The sequence below is a fragment of the Schistocerca nitens genome, chromosome 4, assembly GCF_023898315.1.
Source record: "Schistocerca nitens isolate TAMUIC-IGC-003100 chromosome 4, iqSchNite1.1, whole genome shotgun sequence".
Classification (NCBI taxonomy): domain Eukaryota; kingdom Metazoa; phylum Arthropoda; class Insecta; order Orthoptera; family Acrididae; genus Schistocerca; species Schistocerca nitens.
The window spans coordinates 222,154,622-222,179,898 of record NC_064617.1 but is presented as its reverse complement, the minus strand read 5'-3'; the positions used below and the strand labels follow the sequence as shown (position 1 = coordinate 222,179,898).

Here is a 25,277-nt window from a genome sequence, read left to right as displayed (position 1 = left end):
ACCTGTTAAAAATAACATATATTCTGAGAGACAATGTGCTCAATTTTCTTAGAAAAAACATGGCCTACAATGAGAATTATACTTATTATCACAACACACCAATCACACCAAAGACTTGGTGAGCTTTAACACTCACCTCGAAGAAACAACTGTTGACACGTATTGCATTATATAAGGAATATACGTTACCATGGAACAACAGAATCCTAAAGATCGCCAGTTACATTCACGTGAATTGTCTACTGTTATTGAGATTGTGAACCTACTTTTCCTTATTCCCAGTGACCTAAGTATGTTCTAGCTTTGAACTTGAGGTGACTTCAGTCTATGTGTTTTGTCATTTTACATGAAACCTATTTCCCTTTGTTATTTTTTTTTTTTTTTTTTTCTGTTTCAAGCATTCTGCACATTAGGAAAGTTTTTCACAACATACATTTAGCTTTAATAGTTTGTAAACATTTAACATACAAAATATATTTTAATGCCTTGGTCACTTTAGAGATGAAAACAGTTTTGCTTACATAGGACTCAAAATGTAAGGACTTTATTATATATGCAAATTCAACACTGATTATGCTTTACTAATCAAGCAAAACAAATCTGGTGAAAAACTCAGCTAATCTGCAGATTGCTTAAGAGAGAAAGAAAAAAAAGACAAATAAGATGGCTGTGGAGGATGGCCATGCATATAAAAACAGTGTGGCATTCTATGGCAGTTCCTTTGAAAAGCCAAGGCCAATTTCCTTCCTCAATCTGTATCTCAACTGCAGTTACCTTGTTTTTGATGGGATTTTAAACTGAAAACTTACTTCTTTTCTTTCATACACAACAATAATGTTAAAAAAGAAGGCTTAAGAGAGCAATAACATTGAAGTTTGTAGAACAATAATGTTACAGTATTAATATTGTTGGGATTGTGACAACATAAATACTGTATAACCCTGCTTTTACATTCCAGAATTAACATTTTCCTGCCATTTATAACATTTTTTATTGCTCCCATCAAATTTCCTATATTCATAGTGTTAACTTGCACCTGATTTTGAGCCAACATATTTAAAATTTTCTAACAAATTACTCGTTATGAAAAAATGTAATTGACATAAAATGATGCTATCATCATGCTGGTGTTGTTGGCCATCAAATAGCATTTACAAGCATTACATGGTAACATTACGTGGTTAAGTTTCTTGGCACTAGGATGTTCTACCCAGCACACATGAATCAGTAAAAGTAGGAACAATTTGTGATTTATTTTAATTCCCTTGGCTTTATCTCCCGCTGCTGCCAAGGTGTACTTGGCACAGTGGCTGATGGGAGAGTTTAGGATTATTCAAATAAAGGTATCATGACCAATCAGGACCATGTCCAAATATTCTCTGCTACACATGCGCACCTTCATGACTGTTGTGATCATCAAGCTCTGTAGTGTGGCCATTTGTACCACTAGTTGACACCTTTGCTCACTTTTAGTTGCTCAAATGTTTTCGACTTAAACATAGCACCAGTTACACATTTTTTAATGTTTAGCAAGACACGTTTAGAGAATTTATTCTCATTGTCAAGTGCAGATATTTACATAGGTAACTTTTGTGATATTTAACAAACAAACAATATGAGTGACAGTTTGTATGTGTCCGATTTTTTACACAATGGAGGAAGAACAGTACCTTATAAACTCAAAAATATGACCATGATGCGAGAGACACCTAAAACATAACTAACGCCATACTAAATACTTATACTTGAACCTGACAATGACTGTGACCATGTGTGTGTGAGTTGCATTTGTATGTTGTCCAATTCCAATTAAGTTCTTCTTGTCTGAAACCTTACTTGTTTGACAGTCTTTTTGCTATGCCTATCTGTGACTCAGCATCTCTGCTACATGGAGAATAAATTTTCGAAACACGTAGAGATAAAAATGAAAAAAGAAAAAAAAAAATGGAATTATTTACATAATGAATGACAGTTGTAGGCTTCTCAAAAACATTAATTATGATGTATGAAGTTAAATGTTTTTACTTCCCAGACTGTTAACAGTTCCAGTTACATTAACAGCTTTTACAAGATAATAAACCTTTATTAGATATGAAATAAGTCCCTGACCTGCATTTTGATGCCTATTACGTACATATCTCACATAAAGTACAAAAATGCAAGGCAGAGATCCTATACGGTCCTTTTACAGGTTCCACACTTATTTCCCACATTTTACACAATTTTTTAAAGTTCCTTGAAAAGCATAAAAGCAGCATTTTACTATACAGCAATTTCTTATTGCAATAGTAATTAACACCATTCGCATTTCACAAGAAATTTCCCAAACTGAGAGTGAAGTGGCAGATGAGATACATTTTTTTTAACAACAGTTAGTGGAATGTATATTACGTTACTGCTTATGATGCAAAAACAATATAATTAAGAACTGCTATGAAGGAAAACTGTATTTATATGATAGTGAAGTAAAAACAGAGGCCTTGTTAAAGTAGTCCACTACCAAATAATTAGTCAAATCCTTGAACAATGGAATGTAATTAGGACATAAGAAAACAACATTTCAAGCAAAGAAATAAACTCAGATTGTTTTTGATGAGGCGAGTAACTGTTTGACAACAGAAATCACTGATACAAAACAGTTGAGGTATAAGAACGTATTTACTGTAATGTCTGAAGTATGGTGGTACAAAATTATGAAATGTATATTCTGGGAGTGGAAACATAAGTTTACATGAAATACAGCAGCCAAATGAAAACATCTTTTTGTGCATGGCCAGTGATAATAATTGCTTACTAGTTAATTAAGGATACTTACAGAAAATATATTAGAGCAAACCACACTCTTGAAAGGCATTACTGACATCTTAGTCAAAAGCATACATCAATTCCCATGAAACATAGGCCCACATACCTCTTCCTCTGCATTTATGCCATAAAAACTGACTGTCTTCAAGATAAGCAGCTTGAAAGATTGGTAAGCATTCAGTTACATGCCATCATCTTTGACCAGTTCACAGATTGCCTCATAACAGTATTCCTATCTACACATTCTGCAAGACTGCATATATAGCTGACACAGTAATGCTTTAAAACATACATTATCATTGTTGCTGATGTTCCATACATGTCACAGTGGTATTTCATTTTTTATTTGCTACCCCTACTACATGCTAATGGTTTCGGATAAAGTTTTTGTGACCCTAAGAGTTTCTGACCATTACAAAAGATGCTCAAGATGACTGCCAGTGGCTTAAATGCAACCAAGCACATCACTGCCTTTGCAAATCTTTTGAAACTACAGACAAAATTTTTCCTTTATACTGTTACATATGTTGATGAGGGCAATTGGTTCTCTCATTGTTTGCTACATATAAAGATGTTCCAAATCAACTGCATGTAATTATAAATGTAGTTCATTTGACTAAGAATAATACCTTTGTCCACAATGTTCTTCACTTCTTCCTCACATTCATGAAGATTAAGAGCAAGGAGGTCAGATAGGGTGGTGCTTTCATCCATCACAAAACGTACCTTTGAATAAATAAAAACAATTTTCAAATAAAAATTCTGAGGACAGAATCTGTAACTTTCCTTACACAGATGTTTTTTCTATAAGTTGCAAATTTTATATAGGTGATCATCATAAAGTTTTTATGGCTATTACACATTATTCTAAATAAATTGTTAGATAAAATAAAAACTGTGGCACAACTGAACTATGTTCAAAGATACAAGAAGGTCTTACTTATTACCAGCAGAAATTTTGACAGAGTTAGCAATCACTTAATTGAGTTTAGATCATTCTTGGGTTTTTGTGCAACTGAATTTCATTACAGCTTCCCTCTTTTATTTGTCTTTCACAGAACTAGATAAAATAACCATTTGTGTGAAGCTGAGATCCATTTTTAAGTATTTATACTGCTAATAAGAATGAATTTTTAACAGGTACACATACTAACACTAAAAGTTCAAAATTTCCTGCATGCTACCAACCAACAGACACCTTCACATACATAAGGTATAATAGTACTATTTGATTGCTATTACATGTACTATTGATTCTATCCCATATAAAAGTGGCTTCATGAGTAGACAGAATAACATTTCAAATCACATGTAGCCAGTGACATAATTCAAGTCACACGGCACTGTCTTCACTGTGGAGAGGCTGCGTGCATTGTAGATAAAATCACTATAAGCCTTCAAGACATAATGTTGACCATACACAAATTTCTTGGGATCGAGATGTGAAGAAAGTCATCCTGAGCTAGCTGTATGACTCTGCTGAATGATGTTAATATGGTGTTGCTGTTTTGGTCTGTTATTGGAAAACTCTTTGTTTAGATGAAACATGCACAATGAAGGCTACCACTTTCACACAACACATTAAATTAAAAAAAATAATAAAAACAAAAACAAAAAATTACACAAAAAAGTGCTCTAAGAAATTTGATGATCTGGAATGTCACAAGCACCAATGGTACTCTTTTAACAGATACAAGACAATTACAACTGCAGAAGGTACAAGCATACATCATGTTTTCATACACTGCATTACTGAAATTCTTGTGGCATTTTTAAAATTCACTTGTACAATGAAATACTAACCCGATGTACTTGTGATTCCTCACAGTCATACAATTACAAAAAGCAATAATAAGCAGAAATTCAAAGGCACAGTTCCCTGAATGCAACAATATTCAGAGCATAGATGCATGAAGCAATGAGATTACAAGGAAAAGTGAGAAACTATTCAGAACAGAAATTCTGTCTACATACAAATTTTTGGTCTGAATGAGCACTTTTGTCACTTCTTCGGGTATGGACCATTCCTCTTTGGCTCCCTGTACACAATGTTTTTTTAGTGAGTGGCAGAGATAATCATCTACTGTGTATTTAGATGGTTCATATCCCTCTTTCAACAAGTGTTACTGCAATGGCCTCTTTTCCTTTTCCTGTCTTAAATGCCATATCGCACCGTATATCATAGTGAATCCGTCAATATCAAATCTGTTGCTTAATTTTTCATAAAATGAAATGCTATCCATTACTTAATTCTTACAAAAATATGAAAAGGGTACACTGATAGACATGAAACAGAAGAGAAGCTTGCAGATGGATGTGTCTGACAGCGTGTGGAGAGCCTCTGCCAGATAATCTCTGCAGCCCATAACCAACTGCCACACATGTTCTCTGCAAGCTCTAACACAGTGATCTCTTTCCAGAAATCCAAGTCTCAAATATTCACAGCAATAATCCACAAAGCATAGTCTATCAGCCATGATTGCATTCAGAGGCCACTATATGGATCATTAGATAATATGAGGAAGATGTAGTCAGCTTAAAACTTAGTTATATCACTTCAAATCATACTATTCCTGTCATTTACTTTCAGGTAATGTGTGCATTTTTCTAGATATCAATGAAACAAGTTCTACTATAAATAAGACTTGGTTGCTTCAGAGTTGTAATAAAATAAACATGATTTTCTTTCAAGGATGGTTCAATAAGTCTGGTAAAAAAGCAAGAAAAAATCATGGTTTCGTAAACAAGTCACCTTACATCTCAACAGTGTCTCCATTGTGGGATATACACTTGGACCAGTGATCCGCCAGCATTTTCATCCATCACAAAAGCAGGTTCTGTCAAACTGTGCAAAATACTCAATGACTGTAGCTATCACTCCCACATTTGATGAACATTTTTTCCCAGTAAACCAAAGGTTCAAGTAAGGGAACAGAAGAACTCACTTGGGGCTAAGTCTGGTGTATAGAGAAGATGAGGAACCAATTCAAGCCCAATTCATGTACTTTCGCCACTGTTAGCACTGATGTGTGGGATGGTGCATTATCCCAGTGAAGAAACACTTTTTTGCATACCAACTTTCAACTTTTTTCAGACAACGCAAGTTTCAAATGATCAACAGTGAAGTGTAATAGGGTCCGGTTGTGGTTCTGCTTTTTTTCCAAGTAATCTAAGAAGATCATTTATTATGAATCCCAAAAAATCAGTGGCCTTCACCTTACCATACAACAAAATGTTCTTTGTGTTCTTCAGTGCACTTTCATGAGCCTTTGTCCACTGTTTTGGCTGCTGTTTAGACTCTGGTGAGTAAAGATGGGTCTGGGTTTCATCAACAGTCACAAATTGGTGCAAAAGTCTCACAAATTGTAATTAAATTCGCCAGACATTGTATTGAAATATTTTGCCAGATACGCTATTGGTCGACTATAAACAGTCGCAGCACCCACCTTCTTTAAAGCCAGTTCTCTAAGCAGAATATTACGCATTCACTCAGCTGAGATGCATATAGTCTCTGCAATCTCACGAATTTTTATTTGGCTCTCCTCCATTACCATATCATGGATTATGTCAATGGCTTCCTTCATGGTGACCTCAACTGAACAACCAGAGCACACTTTGCCTTTGATGCTCGTCCAACCACATTTAAATTCGTTAATCCAAAAGAAAATGGTCTTCAGTGGTGGTGCAGAGTCTATGTGAACTTCATCTATTTCTATTTTGATTTGTGCAGCAATCCAATCCTTCAAATGAGAATGTTTAGTAACAGCACAAAACACAGTTTTCTACATTTTCAATCGAAGTCACCACACTGACTAATTCAGATAGCATCAACAATGAACTGCATACTGTACATTGTTGAAATTCTTTATACGGCCCTTGAAAGAATCAAGCTAACTAACCATGAAAGTGAGACAAAAAGCAGTGTTCCATTCTTTCATGGAAATTTACCAGGCTTGGTTATCACTGATAGCATTCAACCACGATTCTTATACATATATTTTAACAATGCGTTTCAAGAGAGAATGCTCTCATCATCAGGTTGTAAAGTCTATGTCATGAAATTAAACGGACTAAAAAGACAAAACACCATCACAAATAGTTGGGAAGTCCATAGAGTAAAACAGAATTAAAAGTATATTGGACTGTGGGTCCTCGTCTTACATTGAAGTTGTTGACACAAGTCGATGGCCGTCCCATAGCTACCAAGTATGTTGTCGCACTGTGCCGGCTCGTGAGCTGTTGTGGACTGATGTGCCTAGGTGTTTTGGCGTGGTTACAGCCGTGTGCTTGACGGTAATGCTATGCTATTGGGCGCCTTATTTCCTTATTGCATTGGTCTGCCATCGTTAGCCTCTCGCAACTCCGTCGGTGACATGCTACAAGTTTAAAGTCGCATACCTACCCTAAAATAATTCTAAAAACCCGCTAAAAAATCTCATTTCTTTAAAATTGTCTTGTGCATTTAGAATATTGCTTTGTTTCTTTTCATGGATAGCTATCTCGAATTCCTCTAGTAAATCAAGTTTCCTCCCTTTCTTTTCTACATGCAATATTTCTACGTTATCTTCTATGCTATTAAGGGGATGCCCTGTTTCATATATATGGTTCGCAACAGCTGATTTGTCATAATTTCCTAACCTGAACGCATCTTTATGTTCTTTATACCGGATCGCGAATGATCTTCCTGTCTGCTCTATATATTTTGCATCACAAGTTCTGCACTGAATCTTATAAACTCCCGATCTTTCAAACTTATTTCTCTTCTTGCCAATATCGTGCTTAAGGCTATACCTCACTAGGTTATTAGTCTGAAAAGCTATTTTAACATCGTATGGCTTAAAAATATTTGCTATCTTTTGTGAGACTGTTCCGTAGTATGGCATCGTGATAAATTTTGCTTTCTCTCCATCAGGTTTTTACATTTTGTGCTTATTACTTTTCTGTAACAGTTTTTTAACCACATCTATTTTGTAACCGTTATTCATCGCTATTCTCTTAATGGTATTAATTTCAGTCTCCATATCTTTTTCGCTCATAGGTATATTGACTGCCCTATGCACAAGAGTATGGAAAGCAGCTTCATTATAAGCCTGTGGATGGCATGAATCATTCAGGATCACGGCATCAGTCGTAGTTTGTTTTCTATAAATGGAGAACAAATGTTTGTTGACCTGCTTTTTTATATTCAGGTCCAGGAACTGTAAACAATTGTCAGTTTCATACTCCACGGTAAATTCTATTTTATTATGTGCGTCGTTGAACTTTTTTACTATTTCCTCAATGTCCTCACGGGAACCATCGACAAGTAACAGAGTGTCGTCAACATAACATTTGTAATAAACAATTTTATCCATAATGTTATCGTCAGAATTTAGAACTTTATCTTCAAGGTCGTTGATAAAAATGTCCGCCATAGTTCCTGAAATACTGGACCCCATGGCTAACCCATCGTCCTGAATATAAAATTTGTTATTAAACGTAAAATAATTAAAACTTGTAATGAGCTGTAGGAGTTCAATAAATTCAATTGTCTCTTGCGTTGAAATTTTACCGTATTTAAGGAAATTTCTTTAATGACTTCTATAGTTTCGTTAACCAGAACACTGGAGTATAAGTTCTTCACATCCAACAAAACCAAACGGGAAGTGTCAGTGACTGGCATATCTTTAATTCCCGTTTGGTTTCATTGGATGTGAAGAACTTATACTCCAGTGTTCTGGTTAACGAAACTATAGAAATCATTAAAGAAATTTCCTTAAATACGGTAAAATTTCAACACAAGAGACAATTGAATTTATTGAACTCCTACAGCTCATTACAAGTTTTAATTATTTTACGTTTAATAACAAATTTTATATTCAGGACGATGGGTTAGCCATGGGGTCCAGTATTTCAGGAACTATGGCGGACATTTTTATCAACGACCTTGAAGATAAAGTTCTAAATTCTGACGATAACATTATGGATAAAATTGTTTATTACAAACGTTATGTTGACGACACTCTGTTACTTGTCGATGGTTCCCGTGAGGACATTGAGGAAATAGTAAAAAAGTTCAACGACGCACATAATAAAATAGAATTTACCGTGGAGTATGAAACTGACAATTGTTTACAGTTCCTGGACCTGAATATAAAAAAGCAGGGCAACAAACATGTGTTCTCCATTTATAAAAAACAAACTATGACTGATGCCGTGATCCTGAATGATTCATGCCATCCGCAGGCTTATAAAGAAGCTGCTTTCCGTAGTCTCGTGCATAGGGCAGTCAATATACCTATGAGCAAAAAAGATATGGAGACTGAAATTAATACCATTAAGAGAATAGCGATGAATAACGGTTACAAAATAGATATGGTTAAAAAACTGTTACAGAAAAGTAATAAGCACAAGAAGTAAAAACCTGATGGAGAGAAAGCAAAATTTATCACGATGCCATACTACGGAACAGTCTCACAAAAGACAGCAAATATTTCTAAGCCATACGATGTTAAAATAGCTTTTCAGACTAATAACCTAGTGAGGTATAGCCTTAAGCACGATATTGGCGAGAAGAGAAATAAGTTTGAAAGATCGGGAGTTTATAAGATTCAGTGCAGAACTTGTGATGCAAAATATATAGAGCAGACAGGAAGATCATTCGCGATCCGGTACAAAGAACATAAAGATGCATTCAGGTTAGGAAATTATGACAAATCAGCTGTTGCGAACCATATATATGAAACAGGACATCCCCTTAATAGCATAGAAGATAACGTAGAAATATTGCATGTAGAAAAGAAAGGGAGGAAACTTGATTTACTAGAGGAATTCGAGATAGCTATCCATGAAAAGAAACAAAGCAATATTCTAAATGCACAAGACAATTTTAAAGAAATGAGATTTTTTAGTGGGTTTTTAGAATTATTTTAGGGTAGGTATGCGACTTTAAACTTGTAGCATGTCACCGACGGAGTTGCGAGAGGCTAATGATGGCAGACCAATGCAATAAGGAAATAAGGCGCCCAATAGCATAGCGTTACCGTCAAGCATACGGTTGTAACCACGCCAAAACACCTAGGCACGTCAGTCCACAACAGCTCATGAGCCGGCACAGTGCGACAACATACTTGGTAGCTATGGGACGGCCATCGACTTGTGTCAACAACTTTAATGTAAGACGAGGACCCACAATCCAATATAATTTTAATTCTGATTTACTCTATGGACTTCCCAACTATTTGTGATGGTGTTTTGTCTTTTTAGTCCGTTTAATTTCATGACATAGACTTTACAACCTGATGATGAGAGTATTGTCTCTTGAAACGCGTTGTTTAAAAAAAATATATGTATAAGAATCGCGGTTGAATGCTATCAGTGATAACCAGTATAATGACAACTGCTACCTCGACTCCATAATGGATTATATTAAATTACCAGGCTTATCAAACCACCCTTGTTTTTGCACATACATGTTCATGAAAATGATGATGTCTTTGGTGTGTGCATTTGTATACAAATTCATGCATGCAAAAGCCACACACAAGGAATATTGTACATATGAACCTGCATTCTTTCTCATCACAAATAATAATGGTATGAATAAGAATTAATAACATAACTTAGAAAACCATAAATGAATGTAATTCACTTGGACAGTAAATGACATGCCAATTACTGTAATGGTGTAACTATGTTTGTAACACAAGTAAATACTTTTAATATAGCCATGCGCTTTAATAAGTTTATTTTTAAGTTGTACCTATTGTACTAATATTTAATTTATTTCATTAACATGACTCATCATCAGATGTGACAAAATAGATTTAATTAAACCAATAAGCATTTTAAAACTATTCTGGTTAGAAATAAATTTATTTTGGGTACTGGACAGAACTGTCATATGAAAGGGAAACTATTATTAATGGTTTAATGTATCACAAACATACCACATTTGGAAATTTCAGCAAGCAAATGGTGGACATTGTTAGTGTTTTTTTTTTTTTTTAAAAAATCTGGTGTAACAACTTTTTTGAGCAGAGTAGTACTTACAGTGACTTCAGGTGGCAATGCAGCTAAGCTCTGCATCATCAAGTGCACACACACACGAAATCGCCCAGTCAGAATTGCATAGCAAAGGACAGAGAAGAAGTCACTATATCATTTCTATTATATTCTCTTGTCTATAAAAGCATGTTTCTTTGCATACTAGTAAAGGAACATACATTAAACATCACACACATTAATTTTGGAAAAAAAAAAATGATACATTGGGAAGGAATGCAAAGAAATGAAAATCTATTTGCTGAATTTAAGAGATGGAAAATTCCATCTTCAGTTTTCAATCCTTGATTCCCGGGGGAAATAATTAGAACACTAATGCCGTTACTTACAAGACCAATTATAGTCAGTTTTTGTAAATAAGATCTGTTTTGAGGCAATGTGAAAGGTCAATGTCTTTGTCAGACGGCTTAATGAAGTAAGCCTGCATACTTCCCCGGCATAACCCAAACGTCTGAAGTTAGCCTAAAGGAGCAACAACATTACGGTAGCTACTAAACGGTAAATGATGTAATTTTTGGTCAAGCCACAGAAATAAATTCAGAGATATAGAACAAAATTCCGGGGTATACTCTCTTAGAAACAAAAATGAATTATAAACTACAGTGGGGAAATATGATAGGCTAATTTTCATAGTAACCACATAAAATAGTGTCATTCAGAATAAATATAACTGAAAAAAAAATCATAAAATGAATTATGCGAGACAGCAACTGTTACGCTATACATCAGAGCAGGACTATAACCAAATAAACTCACAATTTCTAGCACTGTCATCAGAACTGATCATGGTCCTTCGGTTCTGAGTCAAGTGCAAGGACTGAACCAGACACTTTGAGACTTCCATGACAAGCCAGTCTGTGACTTTCTGGACTTGCGCCATGGGGCAGTAGGGGCCCCCTAAATGGGCCAGGTGTGTACTATACATGAGATGCTGTTACTCAGGTAACTGACTGTGTGTGGGGTGAACATAAGGTTTTTCTTATATCAGGTGACTCCCCATCCAATCCAGACAACAATAGCTGAAGAAAAACCAGAAGTATCAATGTAGGACTGAAACAAATGGCTCCCACAGATGAAAGTATTAAAATCCTAATGGTAAACTGCCGAAGCATTCACAAAAAAGTGAGAGTTTGAAGCACTCATGAAATGAAGTGAAACTCTTATAATACTAGGTACAGAAAGCTGGTTGAAACAAGAAATTGATAGCAGTGAGACTTTTGGGGAAAATTTAAGTCTATACTGAAAGGATAGGAAAACGGGAAATACAGATGGTCTATTTGTCACAGTAGACATGAAACTCAAATCCACTGGGGTAGAAATAAGCTCCATATGGCATTGTTTGGGCAAGACTCAGTATCAGGGAAGGGAATTAAATGATAGTTGGATCCTTCTATTGCCCTCCTGACTCATCTTTGATGTAACAGAAAACTTTAAAGAAAACCTCCATCCACTTGTATGTAAGTTCCCCAATCATACTGTAACCATCAGCAGAGACTTTAATCATCCAACAATTAACTGGGAAAATTAGTTTTGTTAACGGTGGGTGTAATAAGATATCCTGTGAAACTTTACTAAATGCCTTCTCTGAAAGCTACGTAGAACATACTGTTAGGAACCCCACTCATGATAGAAATATATTGGATCTAATGACAACAAATAGACCTGACCTCTTTGAGGATGTCCACATCAAAACCAGTATCAGTGACCATGGACACAGTTGTGACAACAATGATTACCAAAGTATGAAGGACAACTAAAACAAGCAGAAAGATATTATATGTTCAGTAAACTAGACAAAAAATCAGTAGTGTCATATTTTAGTGAGGAATTGAAATGTTCAGCACAGGGAAGGATCATGTAGAGGAACTATGGCTCAATTTTAAAAGAATAGTTGACAGTGCACTGGACAGGTATGGACCGAGTAGAACAGTTCACAATGGGAGGGAACCTCCATAGTATACAGTCACTGTAAAGAATCTTCTAAGGAAACAGAGATTACTGCATAATAGGTGGAAAACAAAGTGTAGGGCTATAGATAAAGAAATACTGAATGAAATGCATTTGGCTGATTCCTTCAATGACTACCATCAGAGAATACTGTCAAATGATCTTTCACAGAACCCAAAAAAATTCTGGTCATATGCAAAGGTTGTTGGTGACACCAAAGTTAGTGTCCAGTCCCTAGTGAATAAGACAGGAACTGCAATTGTGGGTAGCAAAGCAAAAGCTAAAATGCTTAACTCCATTTTCAAATGTTCTTTTACAATGGAAAACCAAGGAGAGAATTGCCCCAATTTAATCCTCATACCACTAACAAGATCAATGAAATAAGTACTAGTGTCAGTTGCATTGAGAAACAGTTAAAAATCATTAAAATTGAACAAAACTCCAGGGCCAGAAGGATTCTGTGTCAGATTCTATAGTGAATTTGCGGATGAGTTAGCACCTCTTCTGACTTTAATCTATGACAGATCCCTTGAATAAAAAACTGTGCCCAGTTCTTGGGAAAAGACACACGCCACACCTGTCTATGAGAAGGGTAACAAAATTGATCCACAAAACTTCCATCTAATATGCTTGACATAAATCTGTTGTAGAATCTTAGAACATATTCTGAGCTCAAACATAATGAGGTATCTGAACAGAATGATCTTCTCAACGTCAACCAGCATGGATTTCAAAAACATCGATCATGTGAAACCCAACTCACCCTTTTCACACATGAGATACTGAAAGCTTTGGATCAAGGCAATCAGGCAGGTGCTGCATTTCTCAATTTCCAAAAATCATCTGACTCAGTAACACACCTACACTTATAGTCAAAAGTATGATCATATGGGATATCAAGTGAAATTTGTGACTCGATTGAGGACTTTTTTGTATGGAGGATGCAACAAGTTGTCTTGGATGGAGAGTAATTGTCAGATGTAGAAGTAACTTCAGGTGTGCACAGGAAAGAGTGTTGGGACACTTGCTGTTCATTTTGTATATTAATGACCTTACATACAATGGCATAGTAATATCAGGCTTTTTGCAGATTATGTAATTATCTATGATAAAGTACTATCTGAAAGAAGTGACATAAATATTCAGTCAGATCTTAATAAGATTTCAAAATAGTGCAGAGATTGGCAACTCGCTTTTGATTTTCAGAAATGTAAAATCTTGCACTTCACAAAATGAAAAAATGTAGTATCCTATGACTATAATATCAGCCAGTCACTGCTGGATTTGGCCAACTCATACAAATACCTGGGTGTAATGCTTCGTCAGGATATGAAATGGAATTATCTCATAGGTTCAGTCATGAGTAAAGCAGGTGGTAGACTTTGGCTTATTGGTAGAATGCTGGAAAAGTGCAATCAGTCTACAAAGTAGATTGCTTACAAATCACATGTGCAACAAGTTCTAGAATACTGCTCAAGTGGGTGGGACCCAAATCGTATAGGACTAACAGGGGATATTGAACGTATACAGAGAAGGGCAGCATGCATGGTCACATGTTTGTTTAATCTGTGGGAGTGTGTCACAGAGATACTGAAGGAACTGAACTACAAGACTCTTGAAGATAGACAGAAACTAACATGAGAAAGTCTATTAACAAAGTTTCAAGAATCAGCTTTAAATGATTACCCTAGGACTATACTACAACCCCGTACATATCGCTTGTATAGGGATCATGAGGATAAGATTAGAATAATTACTGCATGCACAGAGGCATTCAAACAATCATTCTTCCCACACTCCATAAGTGAATGGAACAGGAAGAAACCCTAGTAGCTTGTGTAATGGGACGTACCCTATGCCATGCACCTCACAGTGGTTTGCAGAGTATAGGTGTAGATGTAGAAGCTGTATTTGAGATTTACCATGACTGCAGATCGCCACTTTGAGATTTTTTTTATTCAGGGCAGGCCTGCCTGCGGGGGGAGGGGGGGGGGGGGGGGGGGGAACGATTGTCTCATGTTAGGTAATTTGAAACCACTGTTGGCATGACACAACCAATCATTTCCCCCATGGTTGAAGGGAGGCTGATTGAATTAAATCAGTCACAAATTTAATTACTTGTAAGTAAGGAGCCTTTTACCAAGATTCAATGTGTTCTGGACTTCCTTTCTTTGCATTCATATCTAACAGACATCTAGCAACAAAAACATTTCAGAAGATAAATTAATTCATGTCTGTGAAATTTGTTTAGATGTGTGCTAAAAATACTAACACAGCCTCAGCAGAAAGCTGTTAAGTGATATAAGTCAAAATGTCAACAATATTTGAGACATAAAATGAATACATATGTTAGGCTGCCAAAGGTGAAAAATTTGGAGCAGGTCTCACAGATAACATTAATTTATGTTTGAAATTAAATTGCTTGAAACAAAAAATAAATAAATGGTACAATGAACATACTCTGAAGAGAAAATTTCCCTAAGCTCTAGAAAAAGGAATACATAGACCCAGAAGGAGAGTTGATTCGAATCATTTTTGTACATAACATCTCTTCTGATGAATAGCATTTCCTTCTAACATGAACCAATATATTTTTTTCCAGTTGCACCTCCAGCCCTAAAACCTCCCTGTGTTTAGTTGACTAAAAGATGGGTATGGTTAATGAATGTAAAAGACTGCCACATAAAAGATCATGATCTTCCCAAATTTTTCTGTAGTAACGTGGTTTATAACTGTAGATTTCCTTGTTGAATGTCACTGCAAGGGATCACAGTTATGATCCATGGAACATTCAAATAAATGCAACTACCCCAAGAGAGAAATGGGACTGAGTAACAGTTTTAATCTTTGAGTCTATTAGAACAGCTCTAAGTTTTCTTTTCTTTTTCTTTTTCTTTGTGTGTGTAATTACAATGTCTTTTCTGTCTCAAATATTATTAACAATAATCTTTTTACTTTCATTATCAATAAAATAAAAAGTTTGTATGACTTTCTGCTAGTTTTAATAGCATGAGATAGTGTGGAAAAGTATTGTGTGCAAATCCATAATACACAGACAGATAAAGAAGAGATAAATTAAAATGTTGGAACTGATCTTAAAAATACCAGATGGCACACAACAAAAATCCTTACTTATGACAGAAAATATGGAAGAAATATCTAATAAAAGTTTAGAATTCAATGTAAAGCTTTAAGGGAGATGTAACAATAGAGACAGGAAGAAGTAAGTTTCCGTATGAGAAAAACATATTCATTGTCAATCAAAAGAAACAACAGCAAACAGAAGGACCTTTGTTGATTTCATCAGTTGATGCCAATGCCGTTCTCGTATTGCTGGATTCTGTAGTTCACCAACTGCTCTCAGAGATGTTAGCATGTTCTTGACAGTAGCCTCAAGTGTCACATATGTATCCCATGATCGCATTTCCTTATCCAGTGCTGAAAACAAAACTTCATATATCTATCCTGTTAATTACAGATATAAGATGCTATAAACTGTGTAAACGTTTCTATTCAAGCATTGTTCAATAAGGTTACAAATGTTAATGTTGACAGAAATACCTGTGTTTAAAATATTTTTTTCATATTAATGATGTAGATTATCTGCATATATTACCACTGTCCATAGGCATGAATGATAAGAAATGGACACCTGAGGAAAAAGTTGAATAATGCTTTGTCTGTTTTATAAATTGCTTACCCATAAGAATAATTTTATACAACAGCTACAGGCTACTGCAAAGAAAAACCAAGGGCTGTTTTTATTGTAAACATATTAATAAAGAAAAAGATTATTTAAAACTTGTAATTTATAAGATGAACACAAAAAGATAAAAATCCTTCTTTAAGGTGTAGAGATATAGTGTCTGACAAATTTATAGCGTATTTTTTCCCTCTCCTCTTACAAGAAGTAGCAATGTATCACTAAATTACAATAGCTATTAACTATGATGCAATTTTTTCACTCCTCAAAATAACATTGCACTCATGGTAGCATTTACTGGTGTTGATGTTTCATAAATAACTGATCTCTTTGGTGCCCTATTCTGTGTGTCCGTTAGTTGATTTGAACCTAATTGACTTTCCTACATACAAGATAAAGTCTACATAAGTTGCCCTGATGACAGGGGGTTTCTCTCTCCATCCATGAAGCCACCTAACATGTACAACACATATACATATGTATGCGTGTAGTTGTAGTCTTCAGTCAAAAGACTGGTTCAATGCAGCTCTCCATTCTAGCTTATCCTGCACAAGCCTCACCATCTCTGCACAACTCTTGCACCCCACATCCATTTAAACTTGCTTACTGAACTCAAGCCTTGGTCTTCCTCAGTTTTTAATGGCCACAGTTCACTCCATTAACAAATTAACTATTCCTTGATGTGATATTAAATTATTTCCTTTATGTTTCCTTTATTGTTACACAATGCAATAAACTGTAAAGTCACAAAAACTTTTCTCGAAATTGTAGGTGTTCTCTACGTATTTCGACCTCCTGATACACTCACATCATATTACCCACAGTTTTTTGCAAAAATTGCATACATTTGCAACAATGATAATATACACAAAAACACCATTGAAGTCACATGTTAGTGTACCATGTCTACCCAAGACTTTGTAAACATTGCTAATTTGTAGCAAAAATGTAGTGACAATAGACCAAACATTACTGCTTTCATGAGAAAGTCCTATCATGCCTATTTTGGAATGAAACTAAGTGACATCAATAAAGCATGGGCTCCACAGTTCATGCAGATAGAAGATTTACGATGGTGGGTGGCAGGAAAGAAGAAGTAATTAAGGTTTGGCATCCTCATGGTATGGTGGGGGAAACAGAATCATACAGATAACTGCTACTCCTGCTACTGTACGGTTACTAGTTCAGCAAGAAAAAGAAGAGTATGAGTACCCAAATATCATCCTCTCAGCAATTCTTCATATTCCACATGTCCTGGATATAATTATACAACAGTTCCATAGACGTTACATATGGATTGTAGTGATGACAGAGATATCGTGTAGGAGGTGGATGACACTGACTTTGAAGTAGGCACAGATGAGAGCCCTCCTCTGTGTGATCTGGGACTGAACAAGAATGAAGCACAGTTCTTATGGTCAAGACTGCATGGACGACATTTGTTAACAGCTGTTACATTTTACAGAAAAAGAGACTTGATTTTCACATAACATTTTACTCAAAATGACTTGTTAGTGTACTGCATGAGGCACAAGTTTTGATTGGTCAATTCAACATCCCATATGTGCTACATGACTGCACACTGTTTACTGTCTCGTCTAAAAGAAGCCTGAAGGCAGTTCTGCTGCACAATGGTAACATGTATGCCTCCGTGCCGGTTGGCCATTCTGGCATCTGAAAGAAAAACATGACAACATGAAGGTTCTTCTTGCTACCATTTATTTTGAGGATCACAACTGGATGGTGTGTGGTGATCTTAAAGTTTGGGCATGCTGCTAGGACTACAATCAGGATGTACCAAATTCCCTTGTTGCACCTGTGAATGAGATGGTTGAGCTCTTGACAAACATTGGGAGCAAAAACAATGGCCCAAAAGATTGGAACTGGTTCAAGGGAACAAAAATATCTAGTGTGACCCTCTAGTGGAAAGAGACAGAATACTTTTGCCACCTCTTCACATAAAACTGGGCACAATGAAGCAGTTTGTCAAGGCGTTACCTGAGTGGGGAAACTGTTTCAGATATCTGTGTTACAAGTTCCCAACATGTCAGATGCTAAGTTGAAAGAGGGCATGTACACTGGACTCAATATTCAGAAACTAATGTTAGATGAAGATTTCTTCATTCAGTGAATGCCATGAAGTGAAGATCCTGGACTATTTTAAAGTGTGTGGTTCAGAACTTCATGGGAAATAACCACAGTTCAGAGTATGCCAGCATAGTTGAGATATGTTGACATAATTCAAAATGCTGGGATGCCCAATGAGTTTGAAGTTAATTTTTTTAAATTTGTACCTTGATTTTTTTCATCCAAACCAGAGTCTGTTAATGAAGAACAGGGTGAAATATTCCCTCAGGATATCAACGACATGAAACGATGACACCAGGGAATCTGGAATGTTTGGATAATGGGCGACTACTGCTGGATGTTTCACCTTGAGGACACGGATTTGCCCCATAACAGGACAAGCAGGGGCCATGCCATGGCAACTAAGAAAGCAGGGAATAAATTAGGATAGTGTTTTGTACCACGTTCTCTGTATGCATCAGTTCACTGTGTGCATATTTTAGTATGTTCTTGTTTTAAACTTGTATTCTACTTCAGCATGATTCATCTGCACAGGCGCCAACTCCATGGGGCCTGACAGGGCCTGAGCCCCTTCAAAAGTACATTTGGGGGTTTATTACATATATTATGCTTTGTAAAATCACAAAATTATGTTGGAATTTTCTATTTTCCTTGCTTGATGATAGTTACCTTTTAAAATACATTCAGTAATGAGTTAAAACAAATAATTATTACAGTAGTAAGCAGGTTAACTGAAAACGAGTGGTGTGAATCATGATAGTGTTATGGTGCTGCGGGCACACTTAGAATTTGTCACGGTGTGCGAACCTTCAGGTAAAGTCTGGTGCCATGGGCCAGCACTGCTGCCATGGCAACATCAAAAGGACTGGAGCAGAAGCACCTGGAACCCTCTGCCTCACGTTGCCTTGACACTTCGAGACATTATGATGCCGTGGGTATATAAAGCCCACCCTGCTGTCGCAGTCATTCAGTGTGGATAGTTTCTTTCAGTACATGCTGCAGAAGTTTTTAGTGTTCCGACTTTTAGTGTCTAGTGGACTATTTTATGTGATGATATTTTATTCATTTACTTTAGTCTCTTAGTGTACAATGAATTAAGTTTGCAATGGATAAATTTGTTACCAAAAAGGTGCACTTGGGAGTTGATGATACTGCAAGTCAACCTCCAACAATTATTGTTTAGTCAATTGCTTTGTCGTCTTCAGCTGAGAACCGTTCATAGCTGAAACCTGGACAATCTGGTAAGGGAAGATCATTTCAGAAGTCTTGGCTGATCAAATATCCTTGGCTAGAATATGAAGCATCTACCAAAAAAAGAGGTAGATGCTAAAAATCTATTACAATTTTCTTCAATAAAAGAAGATGCATTTACTTCCGTAGGGTTTTCTAACTGGTAAAAAGCTTTGGAAAAATTCCGTCTTCATGAAAATACGTTTACGCATAGGGTAGGTGTTCCGAAACTAAATTCTATCACTAACCGAAGTGTGGCCTCCCAATTGAATGAACAGTCAGATAGTGATATGAAAAAAGGCCATTTAGCTCTTGAGACAATTTTTACTACTGTGCAATTTAAATGCTGACAAGGACTAGCAATTTGATGGCACAAAGATGTAAACTCAAATTTTTTTCAGTTGTTGGAACTCTGAAAGAGTGATATACCTGAGTTTAAAGATGGGTTAGGGCATTTGGGGTATAAGTGGAAATCACACGACATTCAAAACAAGATCACTGATCTACTAGGAAAGTCTGTGTTGAGAAAGGTATTGGCTTCAGTCAAGGAGACTGAACATTTTTCTATTATGGCTGACGAAACAAGTGATTCTTTGATTCATGAACAAGTGTCATTTTTTATTCGTACTGTAAATGATTCCTTGATCAATAACGAAGATTTTATTGACTTATACAAGATGCCCAACACTGAATCACAAACTCCGTATAGTATTTTAAAAGATGGTTTTGCTCATCTTGATTTGTCAAGGGATAAGTTAAGAGGACAATGCTATGATGGTGCCTCAAATATATATACAAACAAAAGCACTTTATATGCACTGCACTGCTCACAGTTTAGACTTGGCAGTTGTAGACAGTCTCCGCCATCTTATGTCTATGAGGCATATTATGGCTTTAGCAACAGACTTAATAAACACCGTAAGGGAATCAAAGAAAAGGATGGGACTTTTCAGAAGGATACGCTGTGAGAGCGCCAATGACCAAGCTGGTCTACGACCTTGTTCCCCAACTCGATGGACTATGCGAGCTTCTAGTATCCTGAGAATATTGAAAAACTTTGAAGAACTTCTAGGGTTTTTTGAAACATTTGCTGCAGAGGACAAAACAGAGGCAGGTTACAAATGTGCAGGCTACCTTGAGTCAATGTTACAATTCAAGACTTATTTCTTTTTACGTCTTTATTGCCATGCACTGAACCCGGTAGAGAATGTCAATGAAAAAATTCAATGCCCTCATCTAAGTGTTGCTGATATGGAAAAAATATGTGAGGGCTTGATTTGTATATTGAATAGAAGGCATGACAGTTTTGAACACTTTTGGGAATTGTGCTTAAAAGAAAAACCTTCACAAGCTGATGATCCTTCGCTTCCTCGGAATCAAAGTATACCAAAGAAATATGAAAACAACGAAGCCAACTCACTGCACACTTTCAAAACCCCAAAAGCATACTACAAAGCTATTTAAATTGAAATTTGTGAAATGGTGTAATCTTGCATTGCTGAGTAGTTTGCTTCAACTGGACTCACACAGGTCATTGCAGTTAAACAAGAGTGCTTGCTTTTAGTAAACAAAGGTGAAACAAATTTGGAAAAATCAACTAAGTTTTTCAAAAATGACCTAGATATTGAGAGACTGCACTTACACTTGACTGTGCTAGCCAATATCGCAAACAAAAAACAACTGGTCTTAAAAAACATGCGTGATGTAAGAAAGTACATTACACAAGAGCCTGCAATTGGAGAAATGTTATGTGAAGTAGTGAAGTGCATTAAGCTTCTCCAAGTAGTTCCAGTCACAACAGTAAGAGCAGAATGGTCATTTAGCGCCTTTAGGTGTCTGAAGTCATATCTCCAATCAACAATGGGACAGAAGCGATTCAACAGCTTGGCTGTTCTTCATGCCCACCGAGATGTTTTGGATAAATTGGATATCCGACCAGTCATCAACGGCTTCATATACAGTATTCCAGTCAGGCGGTCGACATTTGCACCTTTCTAAAGACACTCTAGCCCTAATAATCGCAAAACTCTTTATAAAATTGTTAATTAAATACATACATAATGTTATATTTTCAGTTTCGAAATATTAGTATTAGTTTAGTACTGTATTACTATAGTATTGTATTAGTTATTTTTAAATACTTAAATATTTTTAGGGAGTAAAACCCAATAAAAATGTAAATGTCATGTGACTAGGGCCTCCTGTCGAGTAGACCGTTCACCGGGTGCAAGACTTTCGATTTGACGCCACTTCGGCAACTTGCGCGTCGATGGGGATGAAATGATGATGATTAGGACAAAACAACATGCAGTCCCTGAGCAGAGAAAATCTCCAACCCAGCCAGGAATCAAACCCAGGCCCTTAGGATTGACATTCTGTCGGGCTGACCACTTAGCTACTGGGGGCGGACATAAGGCCAAATTAAAACCCGCTATTTACATACTTTTTGACTGAAAGTATTAACTTTATTAACTGTATAAAAGCATTAACTTTGAGACACTGTTTTTATTTAATAAACCCTGAGCCTTGTTCAAAGTGCTATTACTGTGCAGCAGCAATATTTTATGTTTTATTCTTTTACTGATAGTTTCCCCCCCATGAACCATGGACCTTGCCGTTGGTGGGGAGGCTTGCGTGCCTCAGCGATACAGATGGCCGTACCGTAGGTGCAACCACAACGGAGGGGTATCTGTTGAGAGGCCAGACAAACATGTGGTTCCTGAAGAGGGGCAGCAGCCTTTTCAGTAGTTGCAGGAGCAACAGTCTGGATGATTGACTGATCTGGCCTTGTAACATTAACCAAAACGGCCTTGCTGTGCTGGTACTGCGAACGGCTGAAAGCAAGGGGAAACTACAGCCGTAATTTTTCCCGAGGACATGCAGCTTTACTGTATGATTAAATGATGATGGCGTCCTCTTGGGTAAAATATTCCGGAGGTAAAATAGTCCCCCATTCGGATCTCCGGGCGGGGACTACTCAAGAGGACGTCGTTATCAGAAGAAAGAAAACTGGCGTTCTACGGATCGGAGCGTGGAATGTCAGATCCCTTAATCGGGCAGGTAGGTTAGAAAATTTAAAAAGGGAAATGGATAGGTTAAAGTTAGATATAGTGGGAATTAGTGAAGTTCGGTGGCAGGAGGAACAAGACTTTTGGTCAGGTGATTACAGGGTTATAAATACAAAATCAAATAGGGGTAATGCAGGAGTAGGTTTAATAATGAAAAAAAAAAAAATAGGAGTGCGGGTTAGCTACTACAAACAGCATAGTGAACGCATTATTGTGGCCAAGATAGACACAAAGCCCTTGCCTACTACAGTAGTACAAGTTTATATGACAACTAGCTCTGCAAATGATGAAGAAATTGATGAAATGTATGGCGAGATAAAAGAAATTATTCAGGTAGTGAAGGGAGACAAAAATTTAATAGTCATGGGTGACTGGAATTCGTCAGTAGGAAAAGGGAGAGAAGGAAACATAGTAGGTGAATATGGATTGGGGGGAAGAAATGAAAGAGGAAGCCGCCTTGTAGAATTTTGCAAAGAGCATAACTTAATCATAGCTAACACTTGGTTCAAGAATCATAAAAGAAGGTTGTATACCTGGAAGAATCCTGGAGATACTAAAAGGTATCAGATAGATTATATAATGGTAAGACAGAGATCTATTGGTTATGAACTGCAGATTGAAACTGAAGAAACTGCAAAAAGGTGGGAATTTAAGGAGATGGGACCTGGATAAACTAAAAGAACTAGAGGTTGTAGAGAGTTTCAGGGAGAGCATAAGGGAACAATTGACAGGAATGGGGGGAAGAAATACAGTAGAAGAAGAATGGGTAGCTCTGAGGGATGAAGTAGTGAAGGCAGCAGAGGACCAAATAGGTAAAAAGACGAAGGCTAGTAGAAACCCTTGGGTAACAGAAGAAATATTGAATTTAATTGATGAAAGGAGAAAATATAAAAATGCAGTAAATGAAGCAGGCAAAAAGGAATACAAACATCTCAAAAATGATATCGACAGGAAGTGCAAAATGGCTAAGCAGGGATGGCTAGAGGACAAATGTAAGGACGTAGAGTCTTGTCTCACTAGGGGTAAGATAGATACTACCTACAGGAAAATTAAAGAGACCTTTGGAGAGAAGAGAACCACTTGTATGAATATCAAGAGCTCAGATGGCAACCCAGTTCTAAGCAAAGAAGGGAAGGCAGAAAGGTGGAAGGAGTATATAGAGGGTTTATACAAGGGCGATGTACTTGAGGACAATATTATGGAAATGGAAGAGGATGTAGATGAAGACGAAATGGGAGATAAGATACTGCATGAAGAGTTTGACAGAGCACTGAAAGACCTGAGTCGAAACAAGGCCCCGGGAGTAGACAACATTCCATTTGAACTACTGATGGCCTTGGGAGAGCCAGTCATGACAAAACTCTACCATCTGGTGAGCAAGATGTATGAGACAGGCAAAATACCCTCAGACTTCAAGAAGAATATAATAATTCCAATCCCAAAGAAAGCAGATGTGAAAATTACCGAACTATCAGTTTAATAAGTGACAGCTGCAAAATACTAACGCGAATTCTTTACAGACGAATGGAAAAACTGGTAGAAGCGGACCTCGGGGAAGATCAGTTTGGATTCCGTAGAAATGTTGGAACACGTGAGGCAATATTAACCTTACGACTTATCTTAAAAGAAAGATTAAGAAAAGGCAAACCTACGTTTCTAGCATTTGTAGACTTAGAGAAAGCTTTTGACAATGTTAACTGGAATACTCTCTTTCAAATTCTGATGGTGACAGGGGTAAAATACAGGGAGCGAAAGGCTATTTACAATTTGTACAGAAACCAGATGACAGTTATAAGAGTCGAGGGGCATGAAAGGGAAGCAGTGGTTGGGAAAGGAGTGAGACAGGGTTGTAGCCTCTCCCCGATGTTATTCAATCTGTATATTGAGCAAGCAGTAAAGGAAACAAAAGAAAAATTCGGAGTAGGTATTAAAATTCATGGAGAAGAAGTAAAAACTTTGAGGTTCGCCGATGACATTGTAATTCTGTCAGAGACAGCAAAGGACTTGGAAGAGCAGTTGAACGGAATGGACAGTGTCTTGAAAGGAGGATATATGATGAACATCAACAAAAGCAAAACAAGGATAATGGAATGTAGTCAAATTAAATCGGGTGATGCTGAGGGAATTAGATTAGGAAATGAGGCACTTAAAGTAGTAAAGGAGTTTTGCTATTTAGGGAGAAAAATGACTGATGATGGTCAAAGTAGAGAGGATATAAAATGTAGACTGGCAATGGCAAGGAAATCGTTTCTGAAGAAGAGAAATTTTTTGACATCGAGTATAGATTTAAGTGTCAGGAAGTTGTTTCTGAAAGTATTTGTATGGAGTGTAGCCATGTATGGAAGTGAAACATGGATGATAACTAGTTTGGACAAGAAGAGAATAGAAGCTTT

At 36.6% G+C, this 25,277-nt stretch overlaps 1 protein-coding gene across 1 annotated transcript in view; it reads right to left on the bottom strand.

Moving 5' to 3' along the window:
- The window catches only part of LOC126252221 (dynein beta chain, ciliary), a 769,797-nt gene that overhangs the window by 484,323 nt on the left and 260,197 nt on the right, over positions 1-25,277 (bottom strand). The window contains exons 25-27 of the mRNA XM_049953092.1: positions 16,085-16,233; positions 10,837-10,866; positions 3,435-3,531 (exon numbers count right to left, since the gene is read on the bottom strand). Of these exons, the coding sequence (XP_049809049.1) occupies positions 3,435-3,531; positions 10,837-10,866; positions 16,085-16,233 (276 nt within the window). The remainder of the gene's footprint in view (positions 1-3,434; positions 3,532-10,836; positions 10,867-16,084; positions 16,234-25,277) is intronic.